The sequence below is a fragment of the Geotrypetes seraphini genome, chromosome 3, assembly GCF_902459505.1.
Source record: "Geotrypetes seraphini chromosome 3, aGeoSer1.1, whole genome shotgun sequence".
Lineage (NCBI taxonomy): Eukaryota > Metazoa > Chordata > Amphibia > Gymnophiona > Dermophiidae > Geotrypetes > Geotrypetes seraphini.
The window spans coordinates 279754769-279773256 of NC_047086.1; the positions used below are offsets into that span (position 1 = coordinate 279754769).

The following is an 18488-nucleotide window of genomic DNA, read 5'->3' on the forward strand; positions in this document are numbered from 1 at the left end:
AGGTTTAAATGTTCATTTTTCTCAATGGAGGAGAGTAAACAGTGGAGTGCCGCAGGGATCTATACTGGGACAGGTGCTATTTAGCTTATTTATAAATGATCTGAAAATTGGAACGAGTGAAGTGATTAAATTTACAGATGACACTAAACTGTTCAAAGTTGTTGAAATGCAAGCAGATTGTGAGAAACTGGCAGGCAGACCTTAGGAAATTGGAAGACTGGATATCCAAGTGGTAGATGAAATTTAATGTGGACAAATGCAAAGTAATGCACATTGGGAAGAATAACCCAAATCACAGTTACCAGATGCTAGGGTCCACCTTGTGAGTTAGCGCCCAAAACTATAAGATGAAACTTTCTATCCAATGTGCGGCAGTGGTCAAAAAAAGCAAGATGCTAGGAATTATTAAGAAAGAGATGGTTATCAAGACTAAGAATGTTATAATGCCTCTGTATCGCTCCATGGTGCGACCTTACCTGAAGTACTGTGTTCAATTCTAGTCTTATATTAAGAAAGATATAGCAGAACTAGAAAAGGTTCAAAGAAGAGTGAGCAAGATGATAAAGGGGATGGAACTCCTCTCGTATGAGGAAAAACTTGAAGCTCTTCAGCTTGGAAAAGAGACAGCTGAGGAGAGATATGATTGAAGTCTACAAAATCCTGAGTGGAGTAGAACGGGTGCAAGTGTATCGATTTTTCACTCCATCAAAAATTACAAAGACTAAGGGACTGTCAATGAACTTACAGGGAAATACTTTTAAAACCAATAGGAGGAAATATTTTTTCACTCAGAGAATAGCTAAGCTCTTGCATGCATTGCCAGATGTTGTGGTAAGAGTAGATAGAGTAGCTGGTTTTAAGAACGGTTTGGACAATTTCCTGGAGGAAAAGTCCAATGTGTGTTATTGAGAATGATATGGGGGAAGCCACTGCTTGCCCTGGATTGGTAGCATGGAATGTAGCTACTCTTTGGGTTTTGGCCAGGTACTAGTGACCCGTGAGAACGGGTGACTAGTGACCTTGAGAACGGGTTACTGGGCTTGATGGAGCAATGGTAAGTCTGATCCAGTAAGTCTAATTCTTTTGTTCTTATGCATGCACTGCTTCCATTGTATGCAAACACACCTCATGCATATTTATTTGGGAAATCCTGAAAACCAACCTGGCAAGGGCTGAGGTTAGACGTCCCTGGTCTAGACCTTTTCCAAAATCTTTTGGTTTTGTGTTTTATCTGTGGGTATTTGGCTCCAGTGGAAGATATGCAGTTACTACACAGTACTCTCAGCACACTGTAGTAAATAGACCGTCTATTCACTCATGTATTCTCAATAGCTAAATGGCAACCATGCTCAGAGGGGATGAGGGATAGAAGGAATATCTCTATTTCAGGGGTGCCCAAAAGGTCAATCGCGATCGACTAGTTGATCCCACAGGCAACGTGAGTTGATCGCGGAACCCATCCTGGGCTCCGCGATTGACTCACGTTGCCTTTGCATTCTCTCTGTTCCCCAACGTAACAACAGGCCAGCAGCGACTACAGAAGTGCCGGGCAGGCCAGCCACTCCCCCGTCAGAATTGAAATCAGGCGGAAGGCTGCTAGCCTGTTGCGGTGTCGGGAAACAGGGATAACTTGGCGGCAACATTGGTGGTGGTTTGGGGGCCTGTTTCCAGACCACAGCCCGGTGGTGGCTTGGGGAGAAAATAAAGGGGAGACAGAAAGACAGGGAGGCAGAACGGGGAGACAGAAAGAATGAAGGGGGGCATGGAGACAAAGAAAGAAAGGGGGGCATGGAGACAAAGAAAGAAAGGGGGCATGGAGACAAAGAAAGAAAGGGGGGCATGGAGACAGAAAAAAGGGGGCAGGGAGACAGAAAGAAAGGGGGCAGGGAGACAGAAAGAATGAAAGGTGAGCATGGAGACAAAGAAAGAAAGGGAGCAGAGATACAGAGAGAAAGAAAGTAAGAAAGGGGGGCAGGGAGACAGAAAGGAAGAAAGGGGAGGGGGCAAGGAGAGAGGAAGGAAAAGGGGGAGGGAATGGAGTGTGTCAGGTGGCAGGCAGGGAGAGAGGAAGAAAAAGTTGGACTCATGGGGAATGGTATGAGGTCTGGAGGAGACGAAGCATGCAGGAGGCAGAAAGGAGGGAAGAAATATTGCATGCACAGTCAGAAGAAGAAAGTGCAACCAGAGACTCATGAAATCACCAGATAACAAAGGTAGGAAAAATGATTTTATTTTCAATTTAGTGATCAAAATGTGTGCATTTTGAGAATTTATATCTGCTGTCTATATTTTGCACTATGGCCCCCTTTTACTAAACCGCAGTAGTGGATTTTAGCGCAGGGAGCCTATGAGCATCAAGAGCAGCACGGGGCATTCAGCGCAGCTCCCTGCGCTAAAAACTGCTATTGCGGTTTAGTAAAAAAGGAGGGGGTATATGTGCCTATTTTTGTATAGTTGTTACTGAGGTGACACTACATATTTTAAAGTCATCTGCCTTGACATCTTTGAAAAACCCCCAAATATAAATGATATTTAACATTTTCTGTGCATACAGTGTGCTTTGCGTTTTTTAAAATTTTATTGTTAGTAGATCATTTTGACTTGGTCATTTTAAAAGTAGCTCGCAAGCCAAAAAAGTGTGGGCACCCCTGCTCTATTTCAGTCTAGTATGTCCATAGATTTTGTGGTTTCTGGTCACTTACAGTTTACTTGCATTCATATTTTCAGGGAAAAAAATACACAAGTGTTATAAAGCAGATAAACAACTGCACTGTCTCACCCTTACTGAATTGCAGTATGGTAACTGGCTTATTTTTGAAGACCAAGTACAAACAAACGTACAAGGGAACACCAACAAATGAACAAGACTTCATGTATTAAACATTTATAAAACTAAATTCAAGCTTTCAAACTTCTAAAAGTAATTTATTTTTAAATATTATAAAAAGCCACACACCTCCCTACTTTATGTGTTTTGCTATATACTTGAGAAAAAAAATCCACACAAACTGGTATTTTACCCCAAGGAAACATGAAAATCTGAACAAGGTATACCATGTGACATATTACAGTGATGAAGGATTCCATATAGCATAGTTTACAGCACAGGTGTCAAAGTCGGTCTTCGAGGGCTGCAATCCAGCCAGGTTTTCAGGATTTCCCCAATGAATCTGCATGATATCTATTAGCATACAATGAAAGCAGTGCATGCAAATAGATCTCATGCATATTCATTGAGGAAATCTTGAAAACCCTCGATTGTGGCCCTCAAGGACTGACTTTGACACCCCCTGATTTACAGTATTGGCAAATAGATCACAAAATGGAACAATAGAAGATCAATAATCAAGTACATACTAGCAAACTTACAACTCTAACTGAACAGCCACTGAAACTCATAAGGAAAATAGAAAAAAATGGACAAATCTGTTACAAACAGTCATGTGGAAATGTCACAGAACTACTGTTTTCTGCTCAAAAAATATGCCTATTCAAGAAACAATATTACAAATGGTATACTGAACTTGATGGGCTCTGCAGAAAATGAATTTAACAGCTACACAGCACTGTTTTTCTCATTAAACTTGTCACTAGGCTTTCTTCTTGAGATTATTGTTGTGGCACAAAAGAGTGAAGATAAAGATTTAAAAATAGTTTTTGCAAGACTGTATTTCTATTTTATTGTAATTTTTTAAACAAGCAATTTCTTTTGCTCCTATCATTTGTAAAATGTAGAATATAACTAGACTAAATTTGTAGTCATACTTAAAAGTACTTGTAATTTTCTAGTTGAAAGAACTTTGATTTAGCATTGGTGGGCAGTGTGGTACTAGCAGCCTACAAAGAGCTCCCAAAGAGTGTTCCAAAGTTAAAATGTGTTTTACAAGGAAATTTTAAGTAATCGTGCTTAAAATTGCGCTGTATTGTGTTAGGCCATGCCAAATATTAAAAGATTTCACATGTCTTAAAAGCATTAAACAAAAATCAAATATGCTTCCAATTAAATAGCATCTAAAATCAAGTAACGGAGGGGATCATTTTCAAAGCACTTAAGACACACAAAGTACCATACAAACCTATGGTACTTTGTGTGTCTGTTTTGACAATGAGTCTCATACTAATCACAAATAAAATATTTTCTGCAATTTAGTGATACTGCCCGCACAGTGCACCACAGGAATAATTTTCAAATATACTATACTCATTGACCATATTTATGCTTGTTTGCCATCGCTAGACTCATGGAATAATGATATTAAATTTTACAGCTTGGTAAGACAGAACAGTGATGTCGTTAGGATTAGTATATGTACTCAGCCTGGAGCAGTGCTTAATTGTGAATGGGACTCCCCATGGTGGTCTGAATATATTCCTAAGCACCTTCAATTTTGTACGAGGGTGGTTTGAAAAGTTTGGTAAAAAAGCAAGTTAAACAGTCTCCATCAAGGGCTATACACTTAGTCCAGCGAGTTTCCAGTTTTTTCATAAGCTATTTTCCCTACAATACAAAAATCAATCATATGTGAGGCTGGAATCTAGTACTGTAGGCCTGTAATTACAAAATATCCATCCCTCACAGCTCAACTAGAATTTGCTGCAGAAAGTGTCCTCAGCCACAGTCCATACTCTAGAGCTTCTCTTGGAAGCCTGTAATCAGAGGCTTTAAAATCCAGTCACTAAATATGTGAGCCACCTTGGACAAAGGCGGATTAAAAATGTTTAAAATAAATAAAATCACTGCTGCATGATGATAGGGAATGTGGTGGAGAAAATGTTCATGGCTCTTAGGCAAAGGGAACCCTAAAGAGCCTGGAAAGTAGAAAATCTGATCTAGGAATCTAATCAGATTCTCTACACAGCACCACCACTAAGCCACCTTGCTTGATTTCAAACATTAATAAAACTCAAAATTTTGCTACAGAAATACAAATTAGACTACCAAGCAGGAATCTAAATGATCATTAATTTTAGCCTCTAACACATCAGTCCTGCAAATAGGACAGGTGACACGTGTATTCTGGCTGTTGAAAGAACTGGAAGAAGATAGCTTTTCATCAGTTCTTCCCAAATGATTTTTCAACACAGAAGTTCTGTATCTGTTACCAGCATCATCTGAAGTCTTTACAAACAAATTTGCAGAAGCTGACTTGTCATCCATTCTACGATATATACTTTGCTTACTAGTGCCCTTGATGCTATTAGGTTCATCTAGTGCAGAGGTAGCCTTTTTTCTTGGCAAAGTCACTTCATTCAAAAAACATGCCTGCATCATTTCAGGTGATAAAATGGCCTGCTGAGATTGTTTTGATCTTTCTCCCTTATTAAAAATTGGATATATTTTGACAGGGGATCCATTAATATTTTTGAAAATCTTTGTGTTACTAACAGACACGTTAGGTTGCCTTTTTTTGTTTGAAGACAACTTGTTAGAATCTATGCTTGTAACATAAGAAACTGGAAGCTTTTTGTTGGAAGATAAAGGAATCTTCAATGAGCTTCCAGACTCGGATCGTGGGATTTCAGATAATGAAGGTATTCTAGTGCTGCCCAGGCTTATGCTTCTTTCTGACAATGTAGAATCACTTGGTTTTCCAAGTAGATATCCTTTCCCACTGAAAGGAACTATGCCTCCAGACAACTTACCTACAAAAAAAAAAAGAAAAAGCTAATTTTAGAATGTTAAACATTTCAAGTTACACAACCAAAAATGCCCTATACCATATTGGCACAAAATAAAACAAAACAAACAAAAAATACCCAGCAGTCTAAGACAAGGTGTCCCCATTTGAAATAATTACACTAAAAAGTCCTAATCAGAACTTCCAGAGATGGTATGGGGATGTGTCAAAGTCAGTAATCTTACTCTAAAAAGAGAGCTTTACCAATTTTTTACTTGCACATTTCTTTTTCTCTTTCTTCTAATTTCTCCCACCCTATCTTCTTTTATGATCTTTTTTCTTCTCTCCTACTCCATAGGGTCTTAATATATTTACTTTTCACGTTTAGCTTAATTTTCTTTTCAATAGTAGTTCAAGGTGATTTATGTTCACCTGAAACAAGTGTGTTATGTGACTTGCCCAATGTAACAAGGAGCAACAACCCTGGAAAATGAAGATAACATCTCTGGAAGAGGAGGAACTAAAGCTCAAAAATCCTAAAGTTAATGGATCAGTGACCATTAGAAGTGAAAGTAAGTTGATGGTTGGTGATTCCCTTCTGAAGGGTAAAGAGGCATTCATCTGTTAACCAGACATGATGGCCCAAGTGATATATTAGCTGAATAGTTTGCAAAAGCTTCAAGTCTATTTGATACAGCTCATCCATGTTAGGCAAAAAGATACTGCTAGTCATCCCATTGAACAATATCAAGTGATATGGCTTTGAGAAAGAGGGAGAAAAAGTAGATAGGTGTAGGAAGTGGTTTGATCTAATACAATCTTGGAGAAGGACCGAGATTGTCTGGCAAAGTTACACGAGAAAATGGAGTAGATTCTGCACCATTCATGGAGGAGAGTGTTTATGAGCAACTTGAGAAACTGAAGGTGGACAAAGCGATGGGACGAGACGGGATCAATCCCAGGATACTGAGGGAGCTCAGAGAGGTTCTGGCGGGTCCTATTAAAGACTTGTTCAACAAATCTCTGGAGACGGGAGCAGTGGCGTACCTAGGGTATGTGGCACCCGGGGCCCATCATTTTTTGACACCCCCCCCCCCTCATGTAAAATTTTTTTTTTTTTTTTTTTTTTTGCAATAACCATGAAATGGAATAAATGGTCAGAATAGAAACAGGCAGTGAAAATTTTCTTTTTTTTTTTTTTTTTTTTTTCCAAAGTATTTTTATTGAGAATGGCAAAAGGTCCAGACAAGCAACCATGGTCTGTACAGAAACTTATACATTATCAAAAAGAACACAGAATGAGAGTAACAGCAACAACAAGCATGAACAAGCCTCTCCCAAGAGAAAATTGCCAATGAGAGGCATAGCAATACACAACAAAAGGCCAAAACTTGGGGCAAGCAAACAAATCCCACCCCAGAACCCACAAGAATAATAAGCCGGACTAGACCCTCAGCCATATTTTATAATGAAAAAAACCCCCACAAGCAACAACACCCAGACCGCTCACCAGACACACCAATCCGCACAACAAGCACCCAAGAAACACCCAGCCACCACCCAGACAAAACTACCAGACACACCTACCCCACCAAGCCCAGACCCAACCCCCCCTCCCCAGAGAGTGCAAGCGCAAAGTGGACCGTGAAAAGGGCAGCTGCAGAAGTGGAAAGCCCCAGATAAGTAGGTTAGCTAAAGAAAGCCCACAGATAGAAGAAATCAGGATAACAGAAGTTCCAACAAATGCTCCCACAGAAAATTTTCTTTTATTGAACCTCATTTATGTAACCATTATTCCAAACATAACATAACATAAATTATGTCTGAATTGTCATGACATCAGAAGTACATATGGAGTAGTTGCAGGTGATGCTTGGGACAGTTCTGATTATGTTAGTTTGGTTTTATGTGTTTTTTTAATAGAAGGGTTTTTATTTCTTTTTTTAAGGTTTTGTAGTTTGTGGTCGAGGTCAATAGGTTGTAGAGTTGGGGGTCAAGTGTTGCAGCTCGAATGGCTAGGAGGTTGTCGAACAGTTTTTTTCTTTTGACGTTTTTGGTTGGAGGGTGTGTGAATGGTGCGTGAGTTCTCCTATGTCTGTTTGAAGTGGATTGAATTATTTAGCTGAAGAAATTAGTTACCCCCTCATCCCACACACATTAATTCTCTTCCATTTTTGTTCCCATTATAAAAAAACACTGATAAGTTCCCAGGAAAAAAATACATTAAAATAAGAAGTGAAAACAAAGGCCCCTACAGATGAGAACATAACATAAGAATAGCCTAACTGGGTCACACCAATGGTCCATCATGCCCAGTAGCCCATTCTCATGGTAGCCAATAGTGCTGCCCGATTCAGAGAAAAATATTTCATTCGATCCGATTCACCCTGTTGAATCGATTTTTCGATTAGATTCACTGTTAATGACACCGCTTTTTAAGTTTAAACAAAGTATAACAATAAATTTCACAACAACAATAAATTTCACAAAGTACTTAAAAAAAAAAAAAATCACATTTTTCCATTAAAGCAGTTCTGGAGACATTTGCTTGAACAGTCTTTTTTCCCAGTCCATAAGCAAGCAATATGAAAAAGATTTCCTTAATTATCTACTCAAACATTTTTGCTATTTACTTTCATTGTACCTATACTATTATTCAGTAGAAAAAATGGACTTAACTGTGCAGGAAATGAATCTCCTCATACACCCACCATATAGTGCAAAAATGTGCAAAGGTCTGTTTTTTTCTTTCGATCACTACATAGCCTAATGCCACACAAGCAGCGCTGTTACAAACATATTCTGAAGGTCAATGCTAAGGTTGACAAAGTTTCCTTCCTTGGACCAGAAGGAGATACTGACAAACCACTGGAAGAGATTCTAAAACAACTACCCAGAAATAACACCCAAAGACCCACTCAGTGTGTGAACCAGTTGAGTGGAGTGGACTAACTGGGGGTGGAAATGGGCCCAGAGTTTGCTCAGCAGAATTTCCCAGACTACCTCTTCCTCTCAACACACTGACATGCTACCACCACCACCAACACTAGGAACACCTCACCGAGTATGCCAGCAATGCTTATAAACTTTATAAAACACATTATTATATTTTCTTATAAAGCATATATTTTAACTGAACTCAGCCTTGCCATTCACAAAAATAGAAAAGTTCCCATTTCAAGCTGTCTCATGTACACTTTTCAAATCTAACATATTGTAATCACAAAACAGAAAATAAAATTATTTTTTCTACCTTTTGTTCTCTGATCAATATTCAAATCTTGTTGGTCCCAGGCTCTTGTTGTCTTGCTTGCCAGGGTCTCCTTTCTCCGTGCTAACCATCCGTCTGCCATCTCTGTTCTCCCCTTCCGTTTCCCTTCCCTCTCCCGGAGATCTGGCATCTTTCCTTTTTTTTGTCTCCATCCACAGATTCACCTTTTCTCAACTCCCCACCACCCCAGGATCCACCATCTCTCCCTTTCTGTTCCCAACTATCCTCCTATCCAGTATCTCTATCCCCCCTCCACACCATCCCCTGTTTCCAAGTTCTCTCCCTTTCTGTTCCTTCCCTCCCTAAATCCCATTATGCACCATCTCTCTCCCACTCCTCTGTTTTTAGACCCATTATTTCTAACCCCCAAAGTCTGGCATATGCATGTATCTTTGAACCCCCCCTTCCCTCTCTCCCTCTGTGTACTTTTACACCAGGACCCCCCTCCCCCGAAGGTCTGTCCCCCCTCCGAAGGGCTACACCCCACCCCTGAAGACCTGCACCCCCCGAAGGACTTTACCTCCCACCCGAAGGTCTGTCCCCCTCTGAAGGCCTAAACCCCACCCCTGAAGGACTGCCCCCCCCCCCCGAAGGCCTGCCCTCCCTTGAAGGTCTGCACCCCCCCGAAGGCCTGTCCCCCCCTTGAAGGCCTGTCCCACCCCCTTGTAGGCCTGTCCCCCCTTTAAGGCCTGCCTGCCTGCCTTTCCCCCCCTTGAAGGTCTGTCTCCCCCTTGAAGGCCTGCACCCCCCTTGAAGGCCTGCACCCCCCCTTGAAGGCCTGTCCCCCCCCTTGTAGGCCTGTCCCCCCCCCTTGTAGGCCTGTCCCCCCCCCCTTGTAGGCCTGTCCCCCCCTTGAAGGCCTGCCTGCCTTTCCCCCCTTGAAGGCCTGCACCCCCTTGAAGGTCTGCACCCCCCCAAAGGCCTACACCCCCCCCCCGAAGGTCTGCACCCCCCTGAAGGCCTGCCTGCCCCCCTTGAAGGCCTGCACCCCTTGAATGTCTGCACCCCCCCCCCCCCGAAGGCCTGTCCCCCCTTGAAGGCCTGCCTGCCTGCCTGTCACCCCCTCCCCCTTGAAAGCCTGCTTGCCTGCCCGCCCGCCCCACCCTGAAGGCCTGATGCCCCGACCCACCCCGAAGGACCGCTCGCCCCCCTGGCCTCCCCGCACCACCTATGAACAGCCGCAGCAGGATCGCGAAGTCAGCGTCGGGTACCAGCCCTAAGGGGGTGTTCCCGGCCTTGCCGTTCAGTCCCCCGCCACCCCCGAAGGACCGCTCGCCCCCCTGGCCTCCCCGCACCACCTATGAACAGCCGCAGCAGGAACGCGAAGTCAGCGTCAGCGATCCCTGCTGCTTCCTGCGCCACGGTCCCGCCCCTCCTCTGACGTCAGAGGAGGGGCGGGATCGCGTCGTAGGAAGCAGCGCAGGGATGCTGACGCTGACTTCGCGATCCTGCTGCGGCTGTTCATAGGTGGTGCGGGGAGGCCAGGGGGGCGAGCGGTCTTTCGGGGGTGGCGGGGGACTGAACGGCAAGGCCGGGAACACCCCCTTAGGGCTGGTACCCGGGGCGGCCCGCCCCCCCCGCCCCCCCCTAGGTACGCCACTGGACGGGAGTGGTTCCCGGGAATTGGAGGAGAGCAGATGTGGTCCCTATTCACAAAAGTGGTCACAGGGATGAAATGGGAAACTATAGGCCAATGAGCCTCACTTCAGTTGTTGGAAAAATAATGGAAGTGTTGCTGAAAGAAAGGATAGTGTACTTCCTTGAATCTAATGGGTTACAGGATCCGAGGCAACATGGCTTTACAAAAGATAAATCGTGCCAAACGAACCTGATTGAATTTTTTTGATTGGGTGACCGGAGAGCTGGATCGAGGACATAAGCTAGATGTAATTTACTTAGATTTCAGCAAAGCCTTTGATACGGTTCCTCATAGGAGGCTCTTGAACAAACTTGAAGGGCTGAAGTTAGGACCCAAAGTGGTGAACTAGGTTAGAAACTGGCTATTGGACAGACGCCAGAGGGTGGTGGTTAATGGAAGTCGCTCAGAGGAAGGAAAGGTGAGTAGTGGAATCCCTCAGGGTTCGGTGCTGGGGCCGATCCTGTTCAATATGTTTGCTGAAGGGTTAGAAGGAAAAGGGTGCCTTTTTGCAGATGATACCAAGATTTGTAACAGAGTAGACACCGAAGAAGGAGTGGAAAATATGAAAAAGAACATGCAAAAGTTAGAGGAATGGTCTAATGCCTGGCAACTAAAATTCAATGCAAAGACATGCAGAATAATGCATTTGGGGATTAATAATCGGAAGGAACCATATATGCTGGGAGGTGAGAAGCTGATGTGCACTAATGGGGAGAGGGACCTTGGGGTGATAGTGTCCGAAGATCTAAAGGCGAAAAAACAGTGCGACAAGGTGGTGGCTGCTGCCAGAAGGATGCTGGGCTGTATAAAGAGAGGCGTAGCCAATCTGTATTACAAAATTTATTTTCATAATGGCCAACTCTCCCACCATGCGGGAGATAGATCAGTGACGGAGGGAAATTAAAACTTGCCTTGCTGATCTTCCTTGCTTCAGGCCTTCCTGGCTGCCGGGTCCTGCCTACTTTCTGTTTCCGCGAAGGCAGGACCCGGCAATGAGGAAGGCCCAAAGCAAGGAAGAGCAGCAAGTTGTAAGCTTCCCTCCGTCGCTGATCTATGGAAGATAGGTCAGCGATGGAGAGAAGCTTACAATTTGCCTAGCAACTCTGCTGATGGGTGTGTGAGATGGAAGGGATGGGAAGAGAAATGCTGCTGTGGCACTGAATGGGGGAGGGGAGGGGGAAGAGAAATGTTCTTCTGCTGCACCCATTTTTTTTGGGGGGAGGAGGAAGGGAAAAGCTTCTACACCCAATTGGGGGTGGGGAAGAGAAAAGCTGCTGCTGCACCCAATTGGGGAGGGGAAGAGAAGTGCTGCTGTTGCACCAAAGGGGGGAGGGGAAGAGAAGTGCTGCTGCTGCACCCAAGGGGGGAGGGGAAGAGAAGTGCTGCTGCTGCACCTAAGGGGGGAGGGGAAGAGAAGTGCTGCTACTGCACCCCCCAATTGGGGAGGGAGGAGGGGAAGAGAAGTGCTGCTGCAGCAGCACCCAACTGGGGAAGAGAGAGGGGAGAAGGAAGACCAGGGAAGGGACAGGACAGGAAAGAGATTCCAAGAACATGGGAGGGAGGGAAAGGAAAGGAGCTACCATGGAGGGGGGGAGGGAGATGCCAGGGCATGGGGGGAGAGAAGGGAAGGAGATAGAGATGCCAGACCATGGGGTGGAATGGGAAGGAAGGTAAGGAGAAGAGAGAGATGCCAAAGCATAGGGGAGGGGGTGAAGCTGAAATGAATTATGTACAAAGGAGAGAAAGGGCACAGGATATACAGTTATTGAAGGGACATAGAAAGAGGGAAGATGTCATATGGAAGAGAGAGAGGGCGGACACTGGATGGAAAGGACAGAGAGGGTGGACAGTAGATGGAAGGGGTAGAGAGAGAGAGGGCAGAGGCTGGGTGGAAGGGGCAGAGAGGACAGATGTTGCACGGAAGGGAGCGAGGACAAACGCTGAATAGAAAGAGAGCGAAGAGAAGATGATAAAGCAGAAACGACAAAAGGTAGAAAAATTTTTTTTTTGGTGCTTTACATAGAATCAAGTAGTATTGTAACTGTATTGATTAAAGTTTATAAATAGGAAATGGAAATAAGGAACTTTTTGGGGGACTAAACCCCTTTCCTCAGGTCAGGACAGGACACCATAACAGCATGGGTGCCCAAATGGTCAATCGCGATCGACCAGTAGATCGCAAAGGTAATGTGAGTCGATCGCGTTGCCTTTGCGATCTTTTTCTTCCTGCCTCCCCGAGCCAGGCCAGGCGTGTACAAGCGCCGGACTCACAAGACTTCATCTCCAACATCAATTCTTATGTCAGAGAGGAAGTTCTGGGCCAGCCAATTGCTGCCCGGCTGGCTGGAACTTCCTCTCCGACGTTAGAATTGACGTTGGAGGTGAAGTCTTGTGAGTCTGGCGCTTGTATGTGCCTGGTCTGGCTCGGGGAAACAGCAGGGAGAAATTGGCGTGGTGGCTAAGGGAGTAGGGAAAGAATAGGGGAAAATGGAGAAATCGTCGCGATGGCTTGGGGGGCATGGGGAGAGAGAAAAAAAGACAGGCAGGCAGGAGAGAGAGAAAGAAAGGCAGAAATAAAGAGGGGAGGGTCAGAAAGAAAGAAATATTGGATTTACAGTCAGAAGAAGAAGGAAGTGCAACCACAGACTCATGAAATCACCAGATAAAAAGGTAAGAAAAATGATTTTATTTTCAATTTAGTGATCAAAATGTGTTAGTTTTGAGAATTTATATCTGCTGTCTATATTTTGCACTATGGTCCCCTTTTACTAAACTGCAATAGCGTTTTTTAGCGCAGGGTGCCTATGAGCGTCGAGAGTAGCGCAGGGCATTCAGTGCATCTCCCTCCACTAAAAACAAAAATTAATTCCCACCTGATCAAAAGTTGTGCATAACTTACTTTTACTAAATCAAAAGAGTGAACCAAAAAATAAGCATACCGCACAACAAAAGAAATAGGCTTTAAATAAAGTTCCTATTTTTTTGTTGTGTGGTATGCTTATTTTGGTTCACTCTTTTGATTTAGTAAAAGTAAGTTATGCACAACTTTTGATCAGGTGGGAAACTAATTTTTGTCAGTCTTTTAATTGCTCTGCAACACTGTCACTGATAAGCTTTAGACTCTTTCCAACCTTAATCTGGCGTTTTTTATTTTGTATTCCTGATTATTTTATCTGTAAATCGCTTAGAAGTTGGATAAGCGATAGTATGAAAGTTGTGGGTGGCGGTGGCTCCTACGCGCATCCCGCTGCTTGGCCTCGGGTTGCACGTAAGAGCCACCACCACCTGTAGCTTTGTGCAAAGAAACGACTGTGGCAGGAAGGAGGAAGGAACTGACCAGAAGTTAACAACTGCGGGCAGTGGTTCCTACGTGCATCCCGTGGCTGAGCTGGAAGCCTTCCCTCCAAAGTCGGAGGAGCTTCCTCCAACATCAGGGGGAAGGCTTCCAGCTCAGCTGTGGGACATGCACAGGAGCTGCCGTCCAGGGCCTTGTGCAAAGAAACAACTGCGGCAGGAAAGAGAGAACCAGCCAAAAGGTAAATACCCGCCGGAGGGAGGCACGTACTTGAGGCACAGAATGGAGGGAGGGAGGGGAGAGGGCGCATTGGGATTTGGGAGGGAGAGGGGCATGATGGGACACCGAAGGTAGAATAGGACCCCTATTTGTAAGTACAAGTTCAACGTAAGTTAAATGTTCGTAAAACAGGAACTGCCTATACAAGCAATCTATTCTGAGTGTAGGGCTCCATAAGCACACAAGAAAAAGTGTAGCATTTTGGCTATAATGGAGGACCTATTCTTAAGTTACACAAACAGGGAGGTGGGGAGAAGAGAGGAAGATAGAAATGAAAGTATTTTTTAGAAGAAACTAGATCAAAACTTAGATACCTTTGTTCTCAGATGGCTTTGAGTTTTGAGGATGAACTAACTTATTTTTTTCTTTCCCTTTTTTGGAATAGTTTTCTGGTTCTTTAATTTTTAGAAAAGTGCCACCACAGGTCTTCTGATGATCAGCCCACCAGGGATCTATGGCAGAAGGTGGTCTGTTCATTGCACGCTTGACATAGCCAAAGTAAGGCTTTCTATTTTGGCATGGGCCATTGCACTGCCACCAATGTTTACGATATTCATCCACTTCATCATGAAAGTTGTGATAGATCTGTGAAAACAATCAGCACCATCAGTTCAAGAATCAGAAAATATATCCTTTTAGTTAAAAGTCTAAGACAAACCTATGGGGCTACAGCACTATGGTGAAGCTATGAAGCTAGCCTTTTAGTTTATGTTTAATCTGTTAATTAAAAGTTCTCACATAACAGAAACAATGCAATTCAACACCAGAAAATTCAACAAATGAAAAATATACCATCAAATCCCCGATACCCTCCCCTTACTGACCTCTAACAGCAAAAAAACCCCACAAAACAAACAAAACAACCCCCCCCCCCCAACCACCATTGGGTGACTGGGTTCTTATTAGAGAATGACATAGGGAAAAAATTTGTCCCTGTCTCCGCGAGTTCCATCCCTTCCCATGAGCTTGGTCTCCACAAACCATCTGATCCCATCCACTCTCTCTTCTCCATTTCAGTCTTCTCCCCACTCTCTTTTCAGCGTCTTTTCCTCTCCACCCACCTTCAGCATCCTTTGCGTGGTCCAGCAGCCCCCTTCCTCCTTCCTCCCATTCGCAGTCCGGGCATCTCCCTTCCTCCTTCCCTGGCTTATTTTAACTCTCTTTTAACAAGCAGCCGCCAGAGCCTTGAAGTTGCATACGACTGCCGAAAAGTCCTCCTCTGACACAACTTCCTGTTTCCAGTTGCGTCAGAGGAGGACTTTCCAGCAGCCACACACAAATTCAAGGCTCTGGCGGCCACTTAAGAGAAAATTAAAATAAGCCAGCAAAAGGGGAAGGAGGGAGGGAGATGCCTGGACCGTGATTGGGAGAAGGGAGGGGGCTGCCCAGACTGCGCGATCGGAGATTTTGTGTGCGTTTCCTCAGTTAACTGTGGGGACAAGGCCATTCACCACTGCACAGGGCAGTGAATGGTCTTAGTCTCCTACCCGCGGCGACCATTTTTTTACATCCCTGTTTCGGCGAGTTACCTGCAGCTAGCCGCGGGTAACAGTCACCGTGTCATTCTCTATCAGGAACAAGTACATTAGGTTCAACCCAGACGTGTGGCTTTAGTCTGCAAATGGGAGTTAGATCTAGGACCTGTTGCGCCAGCCTGAACAACCTACCATTTGCTGGAGATGGAAAACATTCTTGAGACATCCAGAGGGAGCAAAAGCCTATACACACCAATGAAGTCACTGGAATAAATCCGTCTGCTGGTAGGCATAGAGTACAACTCACTTGCTCAGAATAGTGCAGTTGAACTCTAAGGAAGAAAGGGTCTCATTCCAGTTACAATTTCTTGGTTTTAAAGTCTCAAGTCCAATGTCCCATGCCTTGCTTCTAGCACTACCTGTAATCATCCCAAAAAACTTTCAAACCTCTTTGCTACTATAACCATTTTCCCATTAAGTAAAATATCCCCAGTGCCTTATCTTAGGTTTTCTCCAGTAGGGGCATTTAGTAAAATTTGGCACATCCTGTGGAATGTCTTTCTTTCCAGGCTATGAGTATTTTTTTCTCCCTGAAGCATATTTTATTAAAATATACAGTACTTATATCCAAGAAATTAAGATACCTACTGAAATATTGGATCCAGCTATGCCATTGATGCGATGCATATGGTTGCGAAACTCTGATCCATGAGAGTCATGGTCTTTATCATTATTTGTGACAAACAGCAAAGCATGGATCATTTCATGCAAGAGTGTCTGAAAAATAAAGAGCTTGAGAATTGATACACAATTGATTTAATATACAATCTTCAATACCATAAAACCGAGAGGGACATTCTTGGGCCAAAACCAAAGGAAAGCCGCCAAAAATGTCTTTTTTATGTTTGTTTTTTTTCAATCTCACAGCCCACAGCTGCAAAGATTAATATTTTCAGGCTCAAGTATCTTTGGTTTACGTTTTGGGACTGTTAAAAACTTGCGCACTGTTACAGGTCATTCCTTTCCTTTCAAGGGATGGTAGCCTATTACAGAAAGCTTGTTTGCTGGCAAAAAAAAAAAAAGTATATTACGTAATGGGATGTCTTTTGCTTTGCTAATGTTGAGACAATGAGCTTTTATCATCTAATAAGAATAGAAAATTGGATGCTAAATAAATGTTACTCCTAGAATGTGGAAATAGGAGAATATGTAATTTGAACCAATTTGGGAAGTGCTTCCTCATACAGCACATAGCACTTTAAATTTCTGAGTTATTGTGGGAATGAAGGGGGCACTACATCGAAGGACATGGGAAAAAGGTAGTAATGGCTCTCTTTAAAACTGATTTGGAGAAGAATTACCCATAACTACTCTTCCATTTGGAAATTTCTTCATGTGTCTAGTAAGGAGTGTTAATTTTAGATTATCACCACTGTTGCTATATGAGGATAATTGTACATCTGATTTTGTTCTGATAGTTTTGCTATGGTTGTATGGTTCTGTATATTCTTTGGTGTTAAGAATATTACAAATAATTGTATGCATGTTTTATCTGTAACCCACTTAGATGATAGGCAGGATATAAATAAAATAAATAAATACAGTAAAACCTCGGTTTGCGAGTAACCCGGTTTGCGAGTGTTTTGTAAGTGTTTTGGAATGAGGTTTGGAGGAGAAGAAGCATGCAGGAGGAAGAAAGAAATATTGGATGCACAGTCTGAAGGAACTGCAACCAGAGACTCATGAAATCACCAGACAACAAAGGTAGGAAAAATGATTTTATTTTCAATTTAGGGATCAAAATTTATATCTACTGTCTATATTTTGAACTATATTTGTCTATTTTTCTATAGTTGTTACTGAGGTGACATTGTATATTTTAAAGTCATCTGCCTTGACGTCTTTGAAAAATAAAACAAGTATAAATAATAATTATCATATTCTCTGCATATAGTATGCTTTGTGTTTTTTTTTATTTTGTGGTTACCATTGTGAATTAATATGATTATATTGTGTGTACATGAAAAATGAATGGAAGAAGGAAAAATTATGTTCTTATCTGTTAATTTTCTTTCCCTTAGACGCAGCAGATGAATCCAGAGACCAATGGGATAGCACACATCTACCAGCAGGCGGAGATAGAGAAACTGATTAACAGGAGGTCCTACTGGCTGGCACTCCTCCTGTATCTCCAGTATAGCTCCTTGCCCAACATCCATAACCATAGGCATAGCAGGTAAAAAACTTTCCCATAACAAATCTCCAAAGGCAATAATACAGAATACAACCCTCAATAATAACAAACTTCGAAAGTTGGAAAAGAAAAAACTGACAGAAAATATCCAGAAAGGGTGGGGCTCTGGATTCATCTGCTGCGTCTAAGGGAAAGAAAATTAACAGGTAAGAACATAATTTTTCCTTCCCTAGCAACAGCAGCAGATGAATCCAGAGACCAATGGGATGTAGCAAAGCAATCCTCAATCTAGGTGGGAAGCAAACGCCGCCTCCGCAACAACCAAAGCACTAAACGCATCTACCGCATGCGCCCCCACATCCAACCAGTAATGCTGAGAGAAAGCACTCTCGGAAGACCAAGTAGCTGCGAGACAAAACTCCTCCAAGGAAAAAACCTTTGGACCGAGTCCAAGAAGTAGCCATCGCTCCGGCGGAATGGTCATGAAGTTCTTACGCCAAATGCATCCCTGCCATCAAGCAAGCGTAAAGAATGTCCTCCTGGACCCATCGAGCGATGGAGGCTTTGGATGCCGCCATATGTTTGAGGCGTCTCGTGAAGAATACAAAAAGGTGATCTAAACAACTAAAAGTCATTAGAAACCTAGCTCGCAGAGAATGCTACACACTTTCAAAAAATGCTGTGAATAAAAGCACGTCTCCCCATTTCTCCTCCCAG

The 18488-nt window shown here is 43.3% G+C and overlaps 1 protein-coding gene across 1 annotated transcript in view; it reads right to left on the reverse strand.

The window, feature by feature from the left end:
- Positions 1–4867: 4867 nt before the first annotated feature.
- The window catches only part of SPRTN (SprT-like N-terminal domain), a 51987-nt gene continuing 38366 nt past the window's right edge, over positions 4868–18488 (reverse strand). Inside the window, exons 3-5 of the mRNA XM_033938739.1 lie at positions 16226–16354; positions 14417–14687; positions 4868–5643 (exon numbers count right to left, since the gene is read on the reverse strand). Coding sequence (XP_033794630.1) covers positions 4931–5643; positions 14417–14687; positions 16226–16354 — 1113 coding nt within the window. The 3' untranslated portion in view covers positions 4868–4930. The remainder of the gene's footprint in view (positions 5644–14416; positions 14688–16225; positions 16355–18488) is intronic.